Below are 18,634 nucleotides of genomic sequence, written 5' to 3'. Positions count from 1 at the left end.
TCAAATTATGGATTCCTAACCCCCAAAGCACCTTCCAGAATTAGCACCGCTCTGAATGAATGTTCCCTCTCTTCCACACGCCTTCACCCTCTGTTCCATTTCCTTGGACAAGAGGAGGGTGGCATCCTGGAGAGAGGAGAGAGGCAGTCTGGCACCTGACTCAGGCCCTCTTCTCTACTCTGTATCTTTGCACCTGTAGCTGGCCCTCAGGGACAGTTCAAAAGTGCAATATCAGATGCACATTCAGCCTGGCTAGGGCCTTCTCCCAAGCCGTGTGCTGGAGGAGCAGGGGGCTCGCAGTTCTGGTACGGTAGGTGTACGGAATCCATGGGCTAGCACAGCCTGGAACCCAACTCTGGAACACTTAGGACATTCCACTGCCTCTGGCCCAGAAGCTAGAAAGCAAAGCTGGAAGCGGTAGGCTGGGGACAGAGGAGGGCAGGGCATCAGAATCCTGGAGAAGCCCCTGGGGGCACAGGAAGGAAAGGAGATATAGAGCGTGCAAATCCCCTATCTACTTTCTGTTACCTGTCTGCGCAGAGGGATGCTCTTGGCCAGCTTATGCACGGCCATCTGGCTGTGGAAGTCGCTCTTCTTGGTGCCACTCTTCATTTTGTAGATGATGACAGACCCCACCATGCAGGAGATGAGGAAGGCCCCCGTGCAGTAGATGATGATCTCCAGGTACAGGGGCGAGGTCATCACCGCCGGCCTCTCTTCCAGGGCTGAGTCGGTGTGAACACCATGTTAGCAGGTGTGTTAGCAATGCGCTAGGCTTCCAGCTTCATAAGAAAAACAACCCCCATCTCCTTTCCTCTGAGAATTTTCAGGGCAGAGAATGAACCAAGCCAGGTCCTAGCTGGGACTGTGGTCCAGCATGGAGCAGATCAGATATCCTACCATCTTTGAGTCTTCCTGATCCTGACTTGGATCCCACAAGAGGGATGGATTAGAACCATCTTGTTACTTGAGGCCCATCCTCATTCATTCGGTCAGGAGCCTGCCTCGTTCAGTGGAACCACTGGGCTCGGTGGGTACCAGGTACGCAACAAGGACCTTCTCAGTCGCCTCATGGAAACACGGCCCTTCTCCGCAGGGCCCCAGCATTGTGTGCCTACACCTATCACATGCGACACAAGGAACCATCTGTCTTTGGTCCCTGACAGCCCATGAGCACCCTGAGGGCAGGGGCCCGGCGCCTTGTTCATCTCCACGTGCCACAGCGCCTAGCATATAGCAACACTCACATAACGAGAACAAGAGGGGAGGGAAAGGAGGACCCCAGTCGGTGTCCTGACCATTCCTCACCTCTTGCCTATTTCACCTGTGTCAGGTCAGACCCGCAAATATTCCTACCTACATGCCTAGCTGAACCATAGGCAGAACTAACTGCATTTCCAACCATGTCTGGGCTGCTTGAGATGAGAACGTAAACTTTGCTGCACTTTGTAAGAAGTCTACTCACAGGCCCTAACTCCTGAAACTGAACGAGGACATGGGGTGGGGGTGAGGGGTGGGGGGGGAAGAAGGTACTGTTGTATTGTCATCTCCCACTTTCCATTTAGAACGCAGCCCGTTTCCCACAGAAGCCCATCCAGCTGAACCCACCCTTCCCTCGCATACGAAGCCGAAGCCGAAGCCGGGGGGCTTCACAGGACACTCCTTCGCCACCAGCGGGAACGCCCCTCTTCCTTGCATGGCTTTCCTCCCAACCCTCCCCTTCCAAAGACCCCAGCCAGCCACAGAGGCTGGCATGCCAGGGACCTCCCCAGAGAGGCACTAGGTGTGACCCCAGACAGAGCCCCAAGGGACTCCCGAGCCTGACAAGGAGACAGCAGAGCTGATAATAAGAGGGAGTGTTTCTGTTTTTCTCTTTTCCCAGAATGGACGGACGAAGACAAGTGACTGGGAGCACACACAGGACAAAGACAGTGACAGGGTAAAAACAGAACGCTTCTCCCCTGAAGGAGGGGTGTTCTCAGACCCTGCTGGGCGAGCAGGGCGGAGGAAGATGGAGAGCGAGAGAGGAGGGCAGCGTCAGCGGCAACAGGAGCGGCACAGTCCCCAGACCCACGTGCAGGACACTCGAGAAGCAGCGATGGGCAGCCCACCACCTGAGCAGGCCGCAGGCTCCTTCCCTCCCAGCCCCACACACAGACCTCCCCTCTTGAGAGGAGAAACGTCAGTAGCCCAAGAGGATAAGGGGGCACCACCGTGTCCCAGGCGGCCTTACTTTATTCAGAGCTCAAGGTCACTCATGTGGATGGAACCTCTCCTCCAAGATCAGAGGATGGCGGGGTGGGCTAGCACTGTTCTCTGTAAGCAACAAGCCCCTCTTTACAGAATGCCTACATTTGGTGAGGGGAGGCATGGGCCTGAGACTTGCGGAGCCAGCAAAAAAGGATCGGACAAGTTGGGGAAGGCTGCTGGACCCAAGGAGGGAAGGAGCCTGGCCGGCAGGAGAGCCCGGCTGCAGGTTAACTCCAGATCCCACGCATGCATCGCACTGGCCAAGGGGAGAGGCAGACGCAGGCATAGAGGTGGGAGGCCTCCGTGTTCCTGCAAAACGAGGACAGATCCTATGTGAGCTGAGAGGATTCGACACTCAAGGTTGGACAACCTGCCAGGGCCATTCCTCTACCTCTCCTGGCTCTGTGTCTCCACCAGCCCCACAATGCATGCTCCCCCCGTGCCCGTGGCGAGGGCAGGACATCGAGAGGAGAAGTACAGTGTATACCTTCCAAAACGGTCAACCATGCAGAGTGATGGGACAGTCCGATAGAGTTACCCGCCAAGCACGTATACTCCCCCGCGTCCTCAAAGGAGACATTCCTTAAGTGAAGCACTTCCATCTCTTTGTCGGTGGTGTTAACTCCGGCAGTCTAGAAGAGACAACGGAAGCAAAATGGACAAGCGCAGGACATGAGACCTCTAAGAGACACACAGGAAGGGAGGGAGGAAGAGAAGGGGGGGAAAACCGGAGGAAGAAATGCTCCCCAGCGTCTCCTTTGCAACAAGGAACAAACAAAAACCACCAGGCAGCGAGACCTGTTAGAGGAAGACAGTGAAACCCTGAGGGAGGGACTCCGCAGACCTGAGACGACGCTGGCTGGTTACAACCCTTCACCAGACGCTGGCAGCCCCTGGCCCATCCAAGCATGCGGGCGGGCAGTGGGCAGCATGGAGAAATGGGGCCCGGCGGCGGGGGGGTGCTGCTTGGTTTCTGGTAAAGAAAGTCAGAGGGCACACACAGGAGGGATGGAAGGGTGCTGCAATCACACGTACACACACACACACGTACACGCACACACACACACACACACACACACACACACACATACATGCGTGCACGTGCCCTGCCAGTTTGCAAGGGGACATCTGGCCCCTTCTCCACCATTCAAACCTCAGTCTGTAGCATCATTCACCACGCAGCCAGGCTGTCCCCACAAGTACGCACATAGCCAAGGAGGACACAGAAGGCACAGAGGGAGCAGACACCAACACAGTACCAAACCAAAGCAGCCTCCCAGGCCGGGTATTTTTCCATGGCTCTGGGCTCTAGAAATACAGCAGGATAACAGGGAGAGTTGGGTGCTGGCTTCCCCATCTGCCCCAGCAGCTTGGGGCCTGAATCAAACTCCCAGCACACGGCCCCATCCATCTTCCCATTACCTTTTGCCACAGGTCTGGTGACAGTGAGCCACGCAGACTGGTTAGCTTCACCAATATAATTGGAAACCTTACACACATACTCCCCGCTCTGGGCCTCTGTCACATTGAACAGGGTCAGCACCTCCGCATCCGAGCTATTAATCCCCGAATGCTAGAACAAACCAACGACAAGCCAGTCAGTGGGGCAAACACTGAGACGTGGCCACACTTGCTCCCATGTAACATTAAGGCAGGCCCAGGGAGCTAAGGCGAGGGAGACGTTAGTGAGATTTGTCATTTCTCTTTTTAGTAGGACAAAACAAGTTGACTTCAAAGGCCCAAAGCATCTGACTGAAAAATAAGCTTTAAAAAAAAACAAAACAAATCGCTGCCCCCAATCAAACATTCTGTGTTAAACTCACTCCTCCAGGTCTAGGCCAGGGATTGTGAATGGAGACTGTGGCCAAGGGCCAAGGCCACGGCCTCATCTCCTTCACAGCAGGCTTCAGCACCAATAGTGAAGAAAAGGGATAGCCAGTAAAACTCTGGGACGGCCAAGCCAGGGGAGGATGAGGTCTAACTCTGGGACCAGGAGGTAAACCACGTTCCCAGCTTCTGGTTACTTCTTGTTGTGAGATCCACTGGGGAATTAGGTAATTACCTTCCCTGGATTAGTGGAGCATTCAGGGACAATGTAAGTCTGGGATTGAGAGGAAAAAAGGAAGAAAATGCCATTATTCCTGATGCTGTTTAGAATCTACCTGTGGCATTTGCTTTTCCAACTCTACCTAAGAGTCGTGACCTTATCATCCATTCACTCACTTGCCAGAAAGGACAGGACTTGGGAAATAGGGCAGAATCTGGGAGACATTTGCTGGAAAGGCTTTGGTCCCAGGCAATGTTAAGTCAGGAGTACAAAGGCCTTCCTTGAGTAGCTGACCCCAAAACCTGAGCAAAGTCACTCTCAAAGCTCTTTAGAAACTAGTGATGCCCACCCTACCCCCTGTCCTCTGTTCCCATTGCACCTCTACTCTGTGACCTGTCACTAATTCTGGGGAATGTGGCTAGGTCCCTATTGAAACGGATAAGGGATGGGTCCCAATCGCCGGTGCTGAGCCTGACCACAGCAACTGGGGCCCCAGGAGATGCAGGAGACCTTCCCAGACCCAGCCCATGGAGACTAGGGCAAAGATTACCTTCAAGATCTGGACATAAGGCAGGTTGTCTGGACCAATCTTACTCCCATTCACCTCGATGTGCTTTAGCCACTGGATATGGGGCTGTGGGTCACTGTACACCTTACACATGAACTCCACATTGCTGCCCAGGGCCACTGTCTTGTTGGCAGGCAACCCCGCCTGCAGGATGGGCCGATGAGGGGACCGCTCTGTGGAGGAAGGGAGAGGAGAGGCTCGTCAGGCTCTGCCATGGCCTGCTCCTGGCTGGGATGCTGACAGAGCATTTCCAGTCTCTGCTGAGCCTTAGCCCCTTGACCCTGAGCTGGAAGAAGAGAAGGGACACTCTCTCCTCAGGTCTTAAGCTGTTAGGAACCTCCTCCCCAGGGCAGTGCACCCATTTCCCCAGGCACCAGAAGTCCCTCTTGCCTAAATGGAGACCCTATAACTTAGTCACACTCCCAGACCTAACTAAAATTAGAGAGTCACTTAGACTTGCTATTCAAAGCGCGGTCCAAGAACAGCATCACCGGCAGCACTTAAGAGTCCACTAGCAATGCCAAATCTCGGGTCCTATCCCCCTCGGACCAGAAGCTTCTTTTTATACCATATCTGCAAAGCCAAGACAGAATGCTAGCTGAGAAACTCTTCACCTTAAGATCTCTAGGGAATGAGATTCAGAGTCTCCGGAAGGAAGAGGCTGCAGTAACAGCACCTAGAGGCAGGGACTACGTCCTTCCTAGTGCTTCCTGTGATGCCCTGCACGGGTCTGCAGTTTTACATTAATGAGGTCTCTGATTCTGGGCCTCAGTCTGCTCTTCTGTAGGGTGGGAGTGACAGTGTGGACCTCGCAGGGCCCGTGAGAACGGCCGGGTGTAATGTACCCAGCAGGCTGCCGGCCCTGAAGCAGCAGCAGCTGCCTGTGTATCTGCTACGTGACACCCTCCCCAGGCAGCCCTTGCAGGAGACCAGCCACAGCACCTTTCACCTTACAGTGAGTCACAGAACTGTCCAATCCTCTCAACCATTTACAGGTAAGAAAAATGTACAAATGACTTATGGAAAAGCTGCTTAAGGTGACAGAGCTAGTAAACGCCAATGACCTGTAAGTAAACCTGGACCCCACGGCTGTTTTCTCAACGCCCTGCTCTTTCCTCTAAGCTCCTTAACCTTGTTGCCACTGCCCTCTTACCCACGACGTCGAGCTGGTAGGTGTGGTTAATGCTGCCATACTCATTCTCCACAATGCAGGTGTAGTTGCCCTTATCAGAAGGCACTACGGAGTCCATTATGATGCTCCAGGTGGCGTAACGGACCTGGGGGAAAACATGCCAATAGCTCCATCGCGCGTCTGGAGGAAAATGGAGGCAGAAGCCACGGGAGGCACTGGCACCCTGTGCCACTTACCCTCCAATCACAGCCCAGAACACACGGCCCACGCAGCAAACGAGCCAGGACAGGGCAGACGGCCACCCTGGTCCAAGTTCGGGGAAAGAATATATCAGGCAAGCTGGCAGGTGGGTATGAGAAACTCTGGAAGTCTGCCCGCAACAGCCAGGGCCATCCATGATCTGGACCTATGTGCCTCCTGCACACTCCCCAATGCACTGGGAGCTTTCCACTCTGCGCCTCTGTTCGTGTCCTGGGCCGGAAGGGCTCCCTGCAAAGAGTTCTGCCCTGTCTGCTCTTGACCTCTCCTTTCAAAAACCATCTCCTCCAGCTCAACCTGGGTCAGAATGGTTCTCACTCCTGTGGCCCTGCTGAAGCACTGATCACAGTCTGCTTTTTGCAGCAGTGTTCAAGGACATCTGCCTTCCTACCAGACTGGAAATTCTTTGTGGGCAGGAATGCTGCCTTGTACCATGGCAGTGCCTTGCAAGTGTCTGGTAAATTAATTTACAGTTTCTCCTATTTTTCCTGATTTTTAAGAAACATTTTACTTTTTTTAGATTTATTTATTTATTTTGAGAGAAAGAGAGCATGAGCAGGAGAGGGGCAGAGAGAGAAGGAAAGAGAATCCCAAGCAGGCTCTGCACTGCCAGCACAGGGCCTGACGTGGGGCCAAAACTCCTGAACTGTGAGATCATGACCTGAGCTGAAACCAAGAGTCAGACGCTTAACTGACTGAGCCACCCAGGTGCCCCTAACGATTTTACTTTTTTAAGTAATCTCTACACCTAATGTGGGGCTCAAACTTACAATCTGAGATCAAGAGTCATATGCTCCACTAAATGAGCCAGCCAGGCTCCCCGGACCTCCGCTTTTCTTATACAAGATTAATGGGGAAAGAGCAGCTAGGTGAAATGGGATATAAGGATGATCTGGGAGTCTAAAGAAGAGATTAGGATGAAGTTCTTCCTAGAAACCAAGATGGGTAGAAGATACAAACAGACAATTCACACAGCAGGAAACGGAAATCACTCATTAACATACGAAAATTCTAAGTTTGTTAATAAGCAAAAAAATGCACAAGAGAACAATGAGATACTTTCATCATCTATCTAAGTTGTTGGCTCAGGTATGGTGAGCTTGTCATTCTTGTACTCTGCTATGGGAAGATGAATCAATCTTCCCTTTTAGGAAAGTAATTGTTACCACGATAAAATTAAATTAAAAAAATAAAATCACACCCAACTCATTACATCATACTCCATTAAAGCAAATGTCACAATAATTAAAATTTTGTATCTTCCTGTTTTACTTAGAGCTCTACTTGTCCAGCCAGTACACCTTCTGAAAAGACATGTGCTCAAGAAATGTTCATAAAGGGCCACTTGGGTGGCTCAGTTGATGAAGCATCCAACTCTTGATTTAGGCTCTGGTCACGATCTCCCAGGTTCATGAGTTCAAGCCCCGCATTGGGCTCTGTGCTGATGGTGCAGAGCCTGCTTGGGATTCTCTCTCTCTGCCTCTCCCCCACGCACATGCGCACACATGCACTTCCTGTCTCTCTCTCAAAATAAACAAAACTTTTTTAAAAAAAGAAATGTTCACATAATAAAAAAATAAATGATTAAAATTATCTAATTACCAGGGGGAAATAAGGTAATGGGGAATACGCATCAAGGGCTTAAAAAAATGCTTCTACTTTGATCTAGTAAACTTCACTTCTAGCAATCTGTCTTAGGGAAGAATATTTTAAAACACCAACAAAGATTTATGTATAAAGATATTCACTACAGCATAATTCATAATAGTGAAAAATCAGAAAATAACTAGTATGACAATGTATGTCATCAAGTTATGGACATTTTAATAATGAAATATTGTGCAGCCATGAAAAATTATCTACCGAACACATGGCAGAAGACACGTGCTGTAATGTTAACAAGGGAAAGAAATTCTACACACATTGCGATTAACTATGCAAAAACCAGACACATAAGAAAAAAGACTGAAAAGATTAAAATTTTTTTTAATTTTTTTTTTTTTTTGAGACAGCGCGCGCGCACGCGTGTGCAAGCAAGCGGGGGAGGAGCAGAGAGGAGACACAGAATCTGAAGCAGGCTTCGGGCTCTGAGCTGTCAGCACAGAGCCCGACATGGGGCTCGAACTCACAAACCTTGAGGTCATGACCTGAGTCAAAGTCGGACGCTTAACCAACTGAGCCACCCAGGCGCCCCAAGACTGAAAAGATTTTGAAGCTTCATTTGAAGTTTTTATATTTGAAATTCTTCTAAGGCACACTACTTTTATAGTTAGAAAGCATTACTTTAAACCATTAATGCCACATAATAAGGATTTTCTAAGTAGATTTTTTCATTCATCTTACATTAACTTCCATACATACACACGTACCTTATAGCCTCCAATCCTGTGGTCAGGTTTGAATTCTTTGCCATTTTTCAACCAGCGCAGCGTGGGGTTAGGAGTCCCACTAGAAGGACATTTGAACTTCACAGTCTTGGCAGCTGGCACCGCGTGCAATTTCTTTTCCATCTTTTCTGGGGATGTCCAGTATGGAGCCACGGCTACCCAGGGAAAGCCAAGAGAGACAGGCAGGGTCCAGTCAGGCTCAGGAGCAGGGGCCCAGGCCAGGACCTGGAGGTGTCCCCAACACTGTAAACAGTGCCCGCACTAATCAGGGCACCCAAAGGATCCCATGACCCCATGTGCCCTCTTCTCCCCTTCTCCAAACAATCATCTAAGCCTCCCCCTTCCCACTCAAACCCAAGGCCCGGCCCGAAGGCAGTAAGGTAGGAAACAGTGTCTCACGCATACGGTTTGGTTTGGTGTTATCTGTCTCTTTCTCCTCTGAAGAGGAGTCATCATCATCGTCGTCATCCTCCGAGGAGGGGAGAGCATCTATGGGAAGAAGGGGGCACTGAGGTCCCTTCGAGGGAAAAGGGCTCACTAGATTTCCATCCATATCAACAGCCAGCCATGAACATAAAGGCCAGTCCAGTTACAGAACGAATGCATCTGGAACCCCCCAGTCCCATTCCACTCTTAGTGACAGTCTCTCTGTGGGACAGAAATGGTTGAAGAACTGCATGCTCTATGCCTGTCCCCCGCCTTCCCCAGCCCAACGCAGTGCCCCTTTCTGTCCACAAGCCTTGATATTGGCCAGTTCCATCAGGGGCAGCGGGTCCTCTTGGATTTAATTACACCTTGTGTTGAGAAGTTCTCTCAACTCAGTAGCACCCAGATGTGCTGGGTCTCGGAACTAGCAGCCAGGGGAATCTGTGTGTATCCTTCTTCAGAAACCCAGACAGATCTAGGCACGCTATGGCGAGAAGCTATTTCTAAAGCCATGAGGCTGAACAACTCACAGATGGAATTTTCCTAGCATGTGTCTGCTGAGGTTTGGGGGCTGCCCTTCTTGCCCAGGGTAGATAGGGAGCCCACCACACCGTCTGCAGCTGCCGACACTTCTCCCCAAGTATCCACCCCTTTTAAAAGGCTTGACACACATGTGGTCACCAATCAGGGTTCATGCCAGATCTTTTTCCAGTCCTTCAAATGGGGGCAGGTTCTAAATGATGCCTGAAGGGGAGGAGATGCCCAGCCCTCCCCCTTGGGATGCACAAACGGCATCAAGAAAATTTCAACTCTTCTTTGTTTCATCCTAGAGTTTTGTAAAACTCGTGTTCTATAAGTGGCAGTTTCCCAAAGTCACAGAACTCCAGGGTTCCCTGGCTGCCCTTAATACAGCTCAGGAAGCTGGAGGACCGATGTTTTCCATGAAGCCTGTGAATATGACGGTGCACCTGGATCCTTTCCCATCATAGTAGGGACCTACCTCACCACATATTCTGGGGCTCTAACCCCTAAGCCGAATACCAAGTCCGAATGGCAAGGGAATGACAGAATGGAAGCTGGCCGAGCCCCAGGTAGCACCTGGAGATCTGGACAAGCTGTGGCGGAAAACTATCAGTGTCTTGCTGACCCAAGTGTATCAGCAGTCACTTGAGGCAGATCCTGGAGGCCTAGATCTCTGACCTGAGGCCTGCCCCACCTGGTCACCCCTCTGAGAGCTAAGCCACGCGGCGGGCAGGGAGCAATGTTAGTGGGCAGCAGTTTTGGAAGCAGAGTGGGGGCAGATCATGAAGGAGAGGAGGTTCGCCTCCCCCTGAAACTAGAAGAGAGGGTTGGAGGGGTGGATCCAGGGAGAGGGGGAGGGCAGGCTTTGCTACCAACCTGAGACATTGACGGAGAAGTAGGTGGTGTCGCTGCCCGAGGGGCTGCTGGTCACGCAAGCGTAGAGGCCGGAGTCGGCAGGCACCGAGTCCCGCACCTCCACCTCCTCCCCTGTGATGCGGGTACGGTTGCTCTCCACCAGCTGCACCCCGTCCCGCAGCCAGTTGATGCTCTGGACATCGTCCCGCAGCCGACAGCGAAGCTGTAGCAGGTCACCAGGGTGGACCAGGAAGGACTCCACTTCCACAGGGGCTCCCCAGGGCTGGGCTGCAGCCCCCCACAGGGACCGGGAAGGGGGACCAAGGGATGGGACAGGAAGAGGGGGAGAGGGGGAGAGACAAAGGGAATTATGCTAGCTAGCCGCACTGAGCTGCAACATCCCGGGGGCTACAGAGCCGGGAGGTGAGAACCGGAACAGGCGTCAGTGGGAAACGGCTGGCTACCTAGAACCCCACCTCTTCTGCTATGCCCCACTCCCCCAAAGGTCAGAAGAAGAAAGAGGCAAAGCCAGGAAGCAGCCACAGCAGCAATAAGCAGTTGATGTTTCATTTCCCTCCACCGGAGGGCGGGGGAAAGGCCGGCCCTCCCCAGGGCTTCGTTGTGTCCAGACTGCCCCTTTCCCACTCGCTCAGTCCTCTGTCAAGGATGGCCACTTCCCAGGAGGACACCCCATTTCTTTTTGGCTAGCCCAGCCTCACGCCTCTCCCTAGAAACAGCTGAGCAAACCTGTCCCTCAAAACTCCAGCAGCCCCCACCTAAGTTGAGAGAAGGCAATTTGTCAACCGGGGCCCTCAGTCCAAGTGATTCAGCAGGGAGGGGTCTGGCCCCTCTGTGAGTCAGATGCATAAGATGCATATGTGGGAGAGGCGGCCCAAGGAGAGGTCAGCTCAGGGGAACCTCTGGCTAACAGGTGTCGGGCCAGAGGATTCGGAGCTTTTGACTATATTAGGAACGGAGGCCTGCAGCTGCCACCAAGCCCACACTTGCTCTGGCTGCAGAAGCCCTTGCACACAAAGCTCCTTTCTCCTCATCCCACCGCAGGGCTCCCCTGCCTCAAGCCCTCCCGCTTCCCCTCCTCCAACACACGGTCACACACATCCATTCCTCCTCACCTTTCTTTCCCTGGATCCCGAGTGCCCCACGGCTCACAGATCTGATACAACCCGTTTACCCATCCATCCTCACAACCAGCAACTGGGCACCCGCACTGACAGTGAAGGCCAGAAGCCAGGCACACTCAGAGTCCACCATCCCTGACTGTGACCCGCTCTTGAGCAGCTCCCCTTTACCAACTAGGGGGAAATGCAGTTTCTGTTTCCTTTCAGGATGTTCAGTTGTGCTCCCTCCTGGCATCTTCTGCCAACTGTCCACCCCCCACCAAAAAGTGCACCTGTTCCAGCTCACATCTACCACCTGACCTACGTCTCCACTGCCCTGGGAGCCTTCTTTCTTTCTCACCCCTCGGTTAACCATCGGCTGCCCAGCTGGGGCTCCTTGCAGGTCCCCAAAGCACCTGCCTCTGAAACACGCTCTCCCATCCCTGCACCCCACTGCCCTCAGGGCCCGTGCCCTGCCTGGCTCTCAGCTACCTTCCAGTTCTCTGGCTGGCTGGGGACTCTGCCTCAAAGCCTTTTCTGACTCCCAGGCTGGGGCAGGTGCTCTCCCACTGCACTCGTCACACTGAAGGACAGTCCCCTTTCTCGACTGAGTTGTGAGGGTGGGGACGTGTCATATTTACTTTTAAAATGCCCAACACCCAGTACAGTACTTGGCACACAACAGTTGCCCAATGAACACTTGTTGGAAAATGCACGGTTTCCTCACCGTCTTCCTTTGTAAACTCCCTTTTCTCCTTTACCACCTTCACCGTAACCGACTCCTTCTGAAGTGCTACCCAGGTGCCAAACCTTACAAATGAAGAAATGAGCACCCTGGGCGTCAGATGGCACCAGTGACTACCAGCTAATAGCCATCGTCCTCAGAGGGGCCAAGGCTGCCGTCCCTGACCCTCTTGCAACCCAAGTGCTGTCTTAAATACTGGGTAAATACTGAGTCATCGAAAGGGGGAGGTGCTGCTGCAAAAGGGTTTGAAAGCCACTAGGCTAGCATTCATTTATAGTTTTGTGAATCGGGTCAAGAGGAACCCCACAAAGGTGAGCAGACCACATAACTGATTAAAAATAAGCTTTTGTGGGTCTTAAAAAAAAGTTATTCTTTCCATTTTTAATGGATTGTGGTTTTGCCAAAAGAAGGGGGAAGAAAAGCAGTTCAGACTTGATCCTTAAGGGAAACAGCAGACACTCCTATTGATCAAACCTCTGTTCCCTCCAGTGACCTCACTGATTAAATATTTTGCAGCTCGTGATTCTGTACAAGCCATTGGTCAAACAGTAAACTCCGTAAACTCGAATTCTTAGCCTCTGGCATCACAGCCTATTTTGATAGGTCTCGGAACAAAAAGGTAGCGAGGAAAACACGGGCATGCCCCCCCAGAGAAAGCAAAGGGTCACTGGCCCTACTGAGACCACTCTGGCTGATTCTAGCTCGGAGCCCTGACTCCCCGCTTGTTCTAACTAGGATGTGCACACAAAACTTCTACAGGATACATAGAAAGTCTCAGGGCACCTGGGTGGCTCAGTTGGTTAAGCGTCCAGGTCTTGATCCCAGGGTCATGGCCTCAAGCCCCACATCAGGTTCCACACTGACAGAGCAGAGCCTGCTTGGGAGTCAGTCTCTCTCTCTCTCTCTCTCTCTCTCTCTCTCTCTCTCTCTCAAGAATAAATAAAACATTTTTTTAAATTTCGTTTTAATGTTTGTTTTATTTTTGAGAGAGAGAGAGACAGACAGAGACAGAGCATGAGCGGTGGAGGGGCAGAGAGAGGAGACAGAATTTGAAACAGACTCCAGGCTCTGAGCTGTCAGCACAGAGCCCGATGCAGGGCTTGAACCCATGAACCATGACATCATGACCTGAGCAGAAGTTGGACGCTTAGCTGACTGAGCCACCCAGGCACCCCTCTCAAGAGTAAATAAATTAAAAAAACAAAAAACAAAAAACAAGATTGAAGCAATTTGTTAAATAAATAAATAGCCTCAAGGACCACCTTTCTTTTCTCTGCCTCTGGAGTTTTGTCCCTTAATTCTCCTGATCAAGATCCTATACTGTGTATAGGATTAAATCACAATCCTTGCCTGGCATTCAAGGCTCATTGACAATCTGTTCCCACCTCTCCACGAAGCCTTCTTCTCCCCACCCTCCGCTTCAAGGCTGGCTGTTCTCCAGCCCAACTGCATTCTTCTCTCACAACAAAACTTACTTCTGCTCAAGACTGTCAGTGTTGTGATTCTCTAGCCACCCCCGCCCCCTGCTCAAAGTGCACCATCAAAGCCAGCCAGGAAGCCTCCTCTTGTCCCTAGTGTTGCCACCCCAACTGTCTGTAAAACATACTGTACAAACCACACAAATTCACACTCGATCACATACCATCTTGTTTCTTTTTTAAACATCTTTATTGAGATATATTCACATACCAGAAAATTCACCCATTTAGAGCACATAATTCGATTTTTTTTAGTATATTCACAGAGTTATGCAACCATCACCACAATCTAACTTTAAAGTCTACTTATTTATTTAATTTATTTTGAGTGGGGGGGATGAGAGCAGGGGAGGGGCAGAGAGAAGGGGGGAGAGGGAGGGAGGGAGGGAGGGAAGGAGAGAGAGAGAGAGAGAGAGAGAGAGAGAAAATATGAATGAATGAATGAATGAATGAATGAATGAATCCCAAGCAGGCTCCACACTGTCAGCATGGAGCATGATGCCGGCTGGGCTTGAAGTCATGAACCATGAGATCACGACCTGAGCTGAAGCTGGACATTTAACCTGCTGAGCCACCCAGGCGCCCTCACAATTGAACTTTAGAACTTAAAAATTTTTTTTTTGTTTTAAGTTTATTTATTTTGAGAGACAGAGAGAGAGAGAGAGAGAGAGAGAGAGAGAGAGAGAGAGCGCGAGCAAGCCCAAGCTGGGGAGGGGCAGAGGGAGAGGGAGAGGGAGAGAATGCCAAGCAGGCTCTGCACAGACAGCAGAGGGCCCGATGGCGGGCTCAAACTGAGAGATCATGACCTGTGTTGAAACCAAGAGTCAGACGTGAGTCACCCAGGCGCCCCTAACTTTGGAACATTTTTATCATCTCCAAAACAAACTCCATACCCACTGGCAGTCACATGCCATCTCCTACCCTTTCCCTCAGCCTAGGAAGCTTGATGCTTTCCATCTCTATAGATATGCCTATACTGGATATTTCATATGAATGGAATCCTACATTATATGGTCTGTGACTGCCTTCTTCCATTTAGCATAATGCTTTCAACGTTCTTCTATGCTGTAGCATGTCTCACTACTTCATTCCTTTTAATGGCCAAATAATATTCCATTGTATGGATATACCACATTTTATTTATCCATCCATTAGTTGATGCACACTTGGGTATGTTGTTTCCTAAGAGTCACAAGTGTCCCTGTGTTCCTCTCCTAAGAAACAGAAAGCAATTCAGAGCAGAACTGCTTATTATAATTTTTCCAGAGTGCCTAACAATGTCACAAGCTGAAAATACCCAATAGGTCTTGAACTGAATTTAGCTTATGGCCAAAATGCAGCCTACGGCTCTTGGGTTTAGAGTGTATTTTTTTTTCATGGCTAATAGTGCTCTTGGATGTGTGTCAATGTCTCTATTTATAAAGCAGGGATAATGCCACTTTCTTCTAGGTGACAGAAAGGTAACAAAGCACTCGCTGGTTTACTGGACCCTGCCTGTCTGCATCACTGCCCTCAATAGCGGTCCTGGCCTTGGGAAGTCCTATGTGTGGTGGCTGATGCAAGAGCATCACTGCTCAATGTAACAATTCAGTCACTACTCTCTATTCTCCTTTTGGTTTTGGTAGTGTCCTCCATTTATGTCCCCACTGGGAAAGGCCCTTATATCTGTGCTCCATCTGAGCGGACTATTCTCTGGTCAAGGCCAGCAGGCCAGGGCTATGTTTGTTGTTGGCTGTCAGGTAGCAAGAAAGGAGCTGACACCTTTATTGGGCTGGCCATGAAAGACGAAGAAAAGAAAGCCAAGTGTATTGCTTGGCCACTTGAAACCAACATTCCAACTCTTGGAGAACCTGGTTAATTGGAATGGGGATGCTGTGAGGGAAGCAGCAAGCCAGAACACTTGCTTTCTGCCTCTTGTTTCCTTAGAGATTAGGTGGGAAACGGAGGCTGGAGGACATTTGGTATCTGGATTCTGTGATGACCTAGCCTGAGGATGAAGGTGTTTGGCTGTGAGTCAGATAACAACATCCACTCTTACGGGCCCTACGTGCAATGTGTTCAAAGTACATTGTGGAAAAAGATGCATTGTGTTCTTATGCCCACAGCATGGGGTCACTCTTCTCATCACTGGGAGCGGGAAGGTTAGGGGTAGGGTTAGGGCTTGACTTGAATATCCCCAGAGGATTAAGGCTGCCAACACCTTGGCCAACTCTTCAGAAAACAGGAGCGAACAAAGGCTGTCTGGGAGACTGAGGAGGCCTCTGGTCCTGAGGCAGGTTCCTGGGACAGTGTGGATGGCAGGTGCACTGTGGAAGGCTGTGCAGGCTGGATCCAGTACTTGCTTTAGTGAGAGTGGAAGGGATTCCTACACCAATCATCAATCCTGTCCTACTTCTCTAACAGAAGTTAGAGCCTCTCTATTCCCTAGGGAAAAGTAGGAGCAGATCAGGGACCCACACTTTTTCATAGTCCTCAGGGAAGCAGCTAGAAAGGGGAGCAGTGTTTTCCATGGTGCTCTCAGGTCTAGGAACATGATTAATGCTAATGGAGCCCTCCTGAGTCTCCCATCGCTTCCTACATTTCTCCAAAATACCAGGGCTTTGCAATTCCCAACAAACCAATAGGATATACCATTTTGCTTGTGGCACGACTGGCCAGAAATCTGCCACTGTCCTCCAGCAGGCAGTTCTGCCCTGGGTACATCGGATTAGATCCCAGTTCTTGATTCTAAATCTGAGTCTCCCACCAGCCATGAGCAGACACTGTGCAAGGGGGAGGAACGGAATCTCCAAGGAGGCCCAAAGCCATACAAAATTTGTCATTCTTATGAGAAGATGAGACCCTAGTCCCCAAAAATCCAAGGAGAAGACAGGGAGCTTTCTTCAAAATAGCTGTCATTGGGTGCTTTCTGTGAGTCCTGGTTACCGTGCAAGGAAAATACATGGATTAAACAAAGGAGCAAACCTATGCCTTGCTCTAACCAGGGTGGTAAGATTTACACAACACCTTGACACGGATGAGGCATTTTATATCGCAACATGAGACAACTGGAGAAGAACATGAGAACCCAGTACAGGCAATCCAACACAGCCTCTGAGGTTACAGAACTTAAACAAAAAAAGTATTGGTGGTCAGAGCAGATAGCAGTGTTCACAGCAGAGGCTGGACATACTGGTAGGGAAAGGGGAGGAAAAAATTAAGAATTTAGATGGGGAGGGGCTCCTTTGTGTCTCAGTTGGTTAAGCGTCCGTCTTTGGCTCAGGTCATGATTTCAAGGTTTGTGGGTTCCAGCCCTGAGATGCGCTCTGTGCTGACAGCTCAGAGCTTGGAGCCTGCTTTAGATTCTCCCTCTCTCTCTGCCCCTCCCCCCGCCTCTCTCTCTCTCAAAAATAAATAAAAACATTAAAAAAAAAATAATTTAGATGGGGAGGGGCACCTGGGTGGCTCATTAGTTAAATGGTAAAACATCCGACTCTTGACTTTTGGCTCAGATCATGATCTCATGGTTCATGAGTTCAAGCCCTGTGTTAGGCTGTGCACTGACAGCTCAGATCCTGCTTGGGATTCTCTCTCCTTCTCTCTCTCTCACAATAAATAAACTTAGAAAAAAAAAGAATTAAGATTGGGAGTATAAACTTTGGGGGGAGCAGAAAAGGATGGGATGTGCCTGGAGATGAAGGAGAGTAGGAGACGAGGTTAGAGCGTATGGCCTGCCTACGCTCTACGTGAACCAGAGGTTCACGGCAGAAAATAGCAAAAAATAATGATTCTAACCTGTGAGGTGGGTAATAGATAGAACAGAAGCACTAAAGAAGTCCCAGGGAACACATTTCTCTGCAGACCAAGAATGCAGACCTTTCCTGCCACAGACAAACACACCTGAAAATGTATTTTGAAATGCCACTTTACCAGCTCTGGTCCCATAACAGCCAATTTGGTTTGAGTTATCCATCTCCAAACTTCACAACTTAATATGAACCCGGTGAAGAATAACAACATATTTGCATAGCACTTTGCAATTTACTATGTGTTTTCCCCTATATTATCTTGGGATCATAAACAATGCTGAAAACGATCATGGTAATTAATACTGGCCGATATTTACAGCGCGCTTACTGTAAGCTTTTAACACAGACTCTCGTTCCATCCCTTATAAGGTACATACTATTATGATCTCTACCCTATGGACACGGAAGCTCCCCGCATGCCAAGCACATTTAATCACCACAACCCTGTGAAGTAGGTACCACTATTACCCTCGTTTTATAGAGGGGACACAGAGGCACAAAGAGATCCAGTATTTGTCCAAGATGGCCCACCTAGCTAGTAAGTGGCCAAGCTGGGATTCAAAAGCGGGCGGCCTGGCTCTCCAGAGTCCACACATGTCCAGAGCCCATGTCTATCACTTTGAAAAATATTCTCTACCCTCACTTTGCTTTTGCAATCCCTGACTTCTGAAAAGTGACCGAAATCCTTATCCTAACGGCACTCATGTCTCCTACTTCCTCGTATGAGCTTCTGAAGTTGACTGCTTTGACCTTAACCTGTCTTCTCATTCCCTCCAGCTCACCACTTCTACCTTATACTTTAGGGCTTTTTAACTTATATATGCATTTTTCTGTCCACACTCATCTACCCTCTAAACCTGAGCAGGTATCAATGTGCACATTTGGCAAGTGAGAAAATGGGGGGTGGGGGCAGGCTTGGGACTAAGAATAATGCCCTATTTTGGTATGGCACTTGATACTCCAAAAGGCATGTTAATTCATGTTCATGTTATTGGTGTTCATTCCCATCTAAATACAAAAAAAAAAAAAAAAAAAAAAAAAAAAAAAGAAAGAAAGAAAA

At 50.0% G+C, this 18,634-nt stretch overlaps 1 protein-coding gene across 7 annotated transcripts in view; it reads right to left on the bottom strand.

The window, feature by feature from the left end:
* Nucleotides 1–18,634, bottom strand: part of FGFR1 (fibroblast growth factor receptor 1) — a 52,031-nt gene that overhangs the window by 6,160 nt on the left and 27,237 nt on the right. The window contains exons 3-9 of one of the 7 annotated variants that reach the window (XM_040455759.1): nucleotides 10,467–10,733; nucleotides 9,042–9,131; nucleotides 8,625–8,797; nucleotides 6,019–6,142; nucleotides 4,848–5,038; nucleotides 2,738–2,882; nucleotides 523–725 (exon numbers count right to left, since the gene is read on the bottom strand). In XM_040455759.1, coding sequence (XP_040311693.1) covers nucleotides 523–725; nucleotides 2,738–2,882; nucleotides 4,848–5,038; nucleotides 6,019–6,142; nucleotides 8,625–8,797; nucleotides 9,042–9,131; nucleotides 10,467–10,733 — 1,193 coding nt within the window. The remainder of the gene's footprint in view (nucleotides 1–522; nucleotides 726–2,737; nucleotides 2,883–4,847; nucleotides 5,039–6,018; nucleotides 6,143–8,624; nucleotides 8,798–9,041; nucleotides 9,132–10,466; nucleotides 10,734–18,634) is intronic. The other 6 variants (XM_040455829.1, XM_040455626.1, XM_040455677.1 and 3 more) reach the window with 6 other exon arrangements.

This window comes from Herpailurus yagouaroundi, unplaced genomic scaffold (genome assembly GCF_014898765.1).
Source record: "Herpailurus yagouaroundi ecotype Mexico unplaced genomic scaffold, PumYag 28, whole genome shotgun sequence".
Lineage (NCBI taxonomy): Eukaryota > Metazoa > Chordata > Mammalia > Carnivora > Felidae > Herpailurus > Herpailurus yagouaroundi.
Note: the sequence above shows the minus strand (reverse complement) of the source record. Positions and strands in the feature narration are given on the sequence as shown.